Source organism: Xyrauchen texanus, chromosome 43, assembly GCF_025860055.1.
Source record: "Xyrauchen texanus isolate HMW12.3.18 chromosome 43, RBS_HiC_50CHRs, whole genome shotgun sequence".
In the NCBI taxonomy this organism is placed as follows: domain Eukaryota; kingdom Metazoa; phylum Chordata; class Actinopteri; order Cypriniformes; family Catostomidae; genus Xyrauchen; species Xyrauchen texanus.
Genome location: NC_068318.1, coordinates 29,104,071 through 29,109,748, shown reverse-complemented (window position 1 = coordinate 29,109,748; position 5,678 = coordinate 29,104,071). Strand labels below are relative to the sequence as shown.

Sequence of the window (5,678 nt, the reverse complement as noted above, 5' to 3'; positions counted from 1 at the left end):
ATGCATGCACAGGAGGAGGAAATGTCTCTATCCAATGGAGCCTGACATCACCTCCTTTGTGCTCCGAATGACAAGCGCTCAAACCTATGAGTGACCCTCCGCGTGCGCAGTCCCTGTTATTGGCAGACGTGAGGCCAATGCTGTGGTGCTGAGAGCCGAGTGTGCTGGAGCAGGGGCAGAGAAAGGAGCGTTTCTCTGTGGGAGAAGTTAGCTGGAGGTGGTGAAGATGGCGGATGGAGACAGTGGGAGCGAGCGCGGTGGTAGTAGCGGCGGCGGCGGCTTCCAGCACTTCCAGCGGGAGCAGGAGACCCAGGAGCTTGCGTCCAAGCGCCTGGACATCCAGAACAAGCGCTTCTACCTGGACGTCAAGCAGAACTCGAAGGGTCGCTTCATTAAGATAGCGGAGGTGGGAGCTGGGGGCTCCAAGAGCCGTCTGACTCTGTCCATGTCCGTAGCGGTGGAGTTCCGCGACTACCTCGGGGATTTCATTGAGCACTACGCCCAGCTGGGGCCCAGCAGCCCGGAGCAGATCGCGCAGTCCTCCAGCGGCGAGGACGGCGGTCCAAGGCGGGCGCTCAAAAGCGAGTTCTTGGTGCGCGAGAACCGCAAATACTACCTCGACCTGAAGGAGAACCAGCGCGGGAGGTTCCTGCGAATCCGGCAGACCGTCAATCGAGGGCCGGGCTTCGGAGTCGGCGGCGGCCCCGGGGGCGCCGTGCAGGCCGGCCAGACTATCGCACTCCCTGCGCAGGGCCTGATCGAGTTCCGCGACGCCCTGGCCAAACTCATCGACGACTACGGCGGCGAGGACGAGGAGCTGAGCGGGGGTGCCGGCGTCCCGGGGGGATACGGAGAGCTGCCCGAGGGCACCTCCATCATCGTGGACTCCAAGAGGTTCTTTTTCGACGTCGGCTCCAACAAGTACGGGGTGTTCCTGCGGGTCAGCGAGGTCAAACCCAGCTACAGGAACTCCATCACCATTCCCTTCAAAGCCTGGGGTAAGTTTGGAGGAGCTTTCTGTCGTTATGCCGAGGAGATGAAGGAGATCCAGGAGAGACACCGGGATAAGATGTTCGAGAGGAGAGAGGAGTCGGAAGGGGAAGATGTGGACGATGACTGACATGTAGAGTTCAATAAGTGTATGAGAAAAGAGAAGTGCATGAATTGAACTCAAACTGCCTACCATGATATTGTGTCATACTATTCATTTGACAGAAAAATAGATCTGTGAAGTTTAAATGTGGGGGGGGTCATTTATAAGAAGCCATTGGTGAAGGATGTTCATATGTGGGGCTGTCATCAGGGGTCTCCTTGTCCTGTGCCCCATGAAGTAGGGGCCCTTAATGATAATTTGATTTTGAAAAATGTATGCTGCCCTGTCCTGTTAAACCAGCAAGTTTAATTGTCTTAGTTAACAATTAAATCTTTGGTAAATCCAACAGTAAGACTTCCGAATTTGAAACGGAGTCGGCACATGAAAATCAGGCTATGTGGGCTTAACAACTGATATCAAAATGTGCAATTTAAAGAACGTCATCATTACATTGTGACGTGACTACAGAAAGATGTGTTCTCAGCTTATTTTATTGTGATGTTCCCAAGGGTCTCCTGATTTATTGTTTTAGGATGTTTGTTTTCTTTAGGCTTCATTTGAAAAGCCACGTATCCATCTACATTTATGCAAGAGTTTTATGGCTTGCTGATTTGAGAATGACATGTTTTAAATTTAGATTTGGAGGGAAATGTCTTTTAAAGAGAGCGAGCGAGAGAGAGAGAGTTCAACAAAAAAAATAAATAACTCTGTCGTTGTTCCAAACCTGTGTGTCTTTCTACTTTACACAGTACCTAATCACCATTCACTTCCATTGTATATTTTGTCCGTACAGTGAAAGTGGATGGTGACTGTCTGAAGCTAACATTCTCATACAGGCTTGGAACAATGCGAGGAAAATGTCAGTGATGACAGAATAGACAATTTTAGGTGATCTATCCCTTTAAACATGAAAGTTTCAACCCCTATTTTGTGTTCAGATGGTCTCAAATAATTTAATTCGGAAGTCAGAATCTGTCTAGCAGTGACTTCATTTTACTGGAAGTTTAAACTCTCTTCCAGTGTTATAAACTGAAAATATGGCTGCATCCTGTAGGGGACCTATGTTATATTTAGGGGTAGGGTTCAACATACAAAGAGCTTTTTCTTGACTTGGGTCCAAATCTTTCTTACTATGTTGGACATAAGGTCCCCTCTGAATATTTAAAGACAGACTGCATAAGTGAATAGAATTATAGCATGATAACACTCATTATTATTTAATATAAAGGATAAAGCTACATGAATTTGTGTATTTTTATCCCTCTCCTTTTTGTGTTGTTGTTTTGTTTTTGATGAAAGATCATTCTATAAGAGAGAATATGTAAACAAACCAGCATATTTTTGAATACTTAAAGTAAAAGTTATATATAAAGTAAAGAATTATTAAAGCTCAACAAGCTAATTTTGAAAAAAAAAAGATAAACTTGAAATATTGTCCAGTGTTTTTTTGTTTTTTGGTGGAAGAGTATAGTATCGTTATTAAAGGACGTCAATAGTAATGCATCTATTACTGCATATTATAGATAGCTCAATTAAATGTCACCCCCCCTAGCCCCTCCCATAATCCTCTTGAGTTTACAGTGCGCACATCATTACGTTTTTTGTTTATACAATTGATATCAAAAGTCTTCAGTGGTCTTTTAGTAAGTCCATTTCTGTGGGTGCCCGTCCCGCATTTGCCTTTTATTTAATTGATTTCTTTTCTTGCGTAGTATCTGCAACTATATTAATGCAACACGTTTTTGTTTATTATTATTACTCATTAAAAGAGAAGCATATACTGGGTGAAAAATTGTCCAAGTGTCTCACCAAAAATATGTTTAAAAATATTTCATCTGTGCACTTCTATTTTCATTCTGTGACATTCTTGATGTCCATTGATTTGGGAGCAAGAGAGTTTTGTGTTAATGTTCAAAGCTTCCTTTGACCATCCATACTGTTATATGTTAAATACAATAATGTTAAATGGCAGCTGTTTGAGTCGTGTACACTGCTGTGATATATCAATATCCTACCTAAATGATTTGTTAAAAGTGGAATTGCTTCGAGCCAAGTTTGAAATCAATTGATTGATTCTAAAGGGATAGTTCATTTTTGAATGGTGCATTTCATAATTTTCATTTTTGAGTGAACAATCCCTTTAACATAGCGAGTTTTTACCCACTATCTGTAAACTGCAACTAAAATTGTTAGCGGGGGCCATTATGCCTGATTCATCCAGATTCATTTTCTCTACATCCACAATTGCGGCAGCTGTTCCTTCGCTAGCTGACTTAGCAGGCTGTCTATTTTAATGCGAGAAGCATGAGGAGGGTATGCATTCCTGCTCTGGTGGCCGTGGATTCAGCTGTGGCATTGGCTCTGATGTGTTGAGAGGGACAAGGGCCCGATTGTTGAGCCATCCACTCACTACTGCAAATGCTATTACATCAGCAGACCACATTTACTGCATGTGACGGGGCTGCTGCAGCCATGTAGTGGGAAATCCAGATAACATGCCACTGAGTTTTGCTTGATATGCGGCATGCAGGGTTTTTAGTGATCCAATGAACTTTGGCTCAAGTGATTTGGCTTGTTGATAATAAATAGCTGGCACTCTTATGGTAACAACGTGTGTAGACTAACTTTACAAAACAGTGCCTGATTTGGCAGCCTGAACGCCAAGCGTGACACAGCAGCTGTTGGCAGGACATTCTTGCGTCCCACCCCGACCCTCCCTCCTCAACTGCTGTTCAGATTGCTCCACTAAACTGAGCATTTGTAAATGGGAGGCACCCTTTAGGAGTAAAGGGGGTTCGAGATAGCTTTACATCACGACTCGCTGCTTTTTTTGCAAAGTCGCCGTAGGAAGGAGATTTGGAATATTTTTGTGGCTCTACAGCACTTTGTGGTTACAGTGGCGTGTCTAAATCAACAATAGCACCATTTATAGATCATAATATGCATTTGTTTTGATTGTATAACTTATGAATGCTGTATGCTAAATTCAGTTTAAGAAGGCCAGGACGTATATAGTGAATGTGACATTCTGAGGAACCAAGATTGTTGATTAATTTTGCTTCTACGGTTTCTTTACCATGCGTAAATCACTGACAATAAGCCATTTTGAGTCTTTTGAGGGCGTATAACTGCGAAAATTAAAGGCAAGGGTATACTTCATTTTCTGCATGCTATTCCATCTCGCACACTGTCGAGTGCTCAGCCTTTCAAAGTAGATGCGTTTGACACATGCACACTTTGATGATGTGCAAAGATGCGGACAGTCCATGCAAACTGTGCTGATTTGACGAAATGTGCTCCACTCGCACTGTGCAGAAGACGAAGTATACTCTGGCCTTTATGCAAACACTATAGGCAACTAAATGTCAAAAGTGGAGTAGAATTTTGCAGCACTTTTTGGATGACCAGTCCATTTGAAATCATAAAGCAAGAGTGAAAACCAGAAATTGACTTTCTTTTGACGAAACTTAGCTGTGTTTGTTTCAGATTTATTATGTGAGTTATGTATGTATATATGTGCGTGTGTGAGAATATGTGCTGTAAAGCTTCGTGTTTTGTTACCGCCTTAACACTAAGAAATAAGCGGCAGGAAGCAATACTCATCCAGAGGGATGGGATAATGTGTTAATTTCCTGTCAGGGTCTTCACCGACTCTCACAATTGGCCGATATGTCGTCCTGTTTCCTAAAGTTAGGATATGTGTAAAAGTTCATTGGGGCATCACCATGTGTTTGAATGCTTTTGAGTGAACAATACATCTGTTCGAAATATCAGAACTTTTCAAAGAATGTTACGTTATTCCAGGTGATTCACCCGAGCTCTTAACAGCATCCATGTGTCAACCAGTCTTTTCGAACACCGTTTTCCAGGTCGTACGCACAAGCTTCACTATTCATAGAACAATATTTTTCAAAAAGGTTGCTATTTTTCCAAAATATCTAATGTTTTTAGCAGAGATTTTAACATCAGAATGTCCTTGTCTGGTTTAAACTCAGGTTCTTGGCATTCTCAATATATGTGTGTGTGTGTGTGTGTGTGTGTGTGTGTATATATATATATATATATATATATATATATATATATATACATTTGCGTGATTCATGTTCACGATCTGTTACATAATATTGAAGTTGCATTCACAGGCTACTGCTGGACACTGTCAAGAGCTCAGGTCTCAGATACTCAAAGTATCTGCCCATCAAGCCTTGCCCCAACACCAGAATGCCTCCATCAGAACTGGCAGTCTTCCATTTTTCCCATGGCTACACCATTAGTTGTTTTTGTTTTCCTCTTGTTTTTTTTTTTTTAGGTATACAAGCCTATATTTAGAAAATGCTATGTATGTTTGTAACAGAATAAAGGAAATTATAAATGATGGAAAGCATTTCACCTTCTGGCCTGGTGTCTGTCTTCTTGTTTTTGTACTCTGGTCATGTTTTCTAGGTTTAAAGTCAACATGAAATCAAAATTGACCATTTATTTTGTCCACAATTTATCTGTGTACGTTATTCTACAGTTTACATTTTTTTATTTGTAATCTTTCATTACAGTGTTATTACTTGATGAAAACATTGTATTTTCCAGC

The 5,678-nt window shown here is 42.0% G+C and overlaps 1 protein-coding gene across 1 annotated transcript; it reads left to right on the top strand.

The window, feature by feature from the left end:
* On the top strand, window positions 1-5,678 carry purbb (purine-rich element binding protein Bb). Its single transcript, XM_052116220.1, has one exon. The coding sequence runs from the start codon at window positions 227-229 to the stop codon at window positions 1,118-1,120; it is 894 nt and encodes a 297-aa protein (XP_051972180.1). The 5' UTR covers window positions 1-226; the 3' UTR covers window positions 1,121-5,678.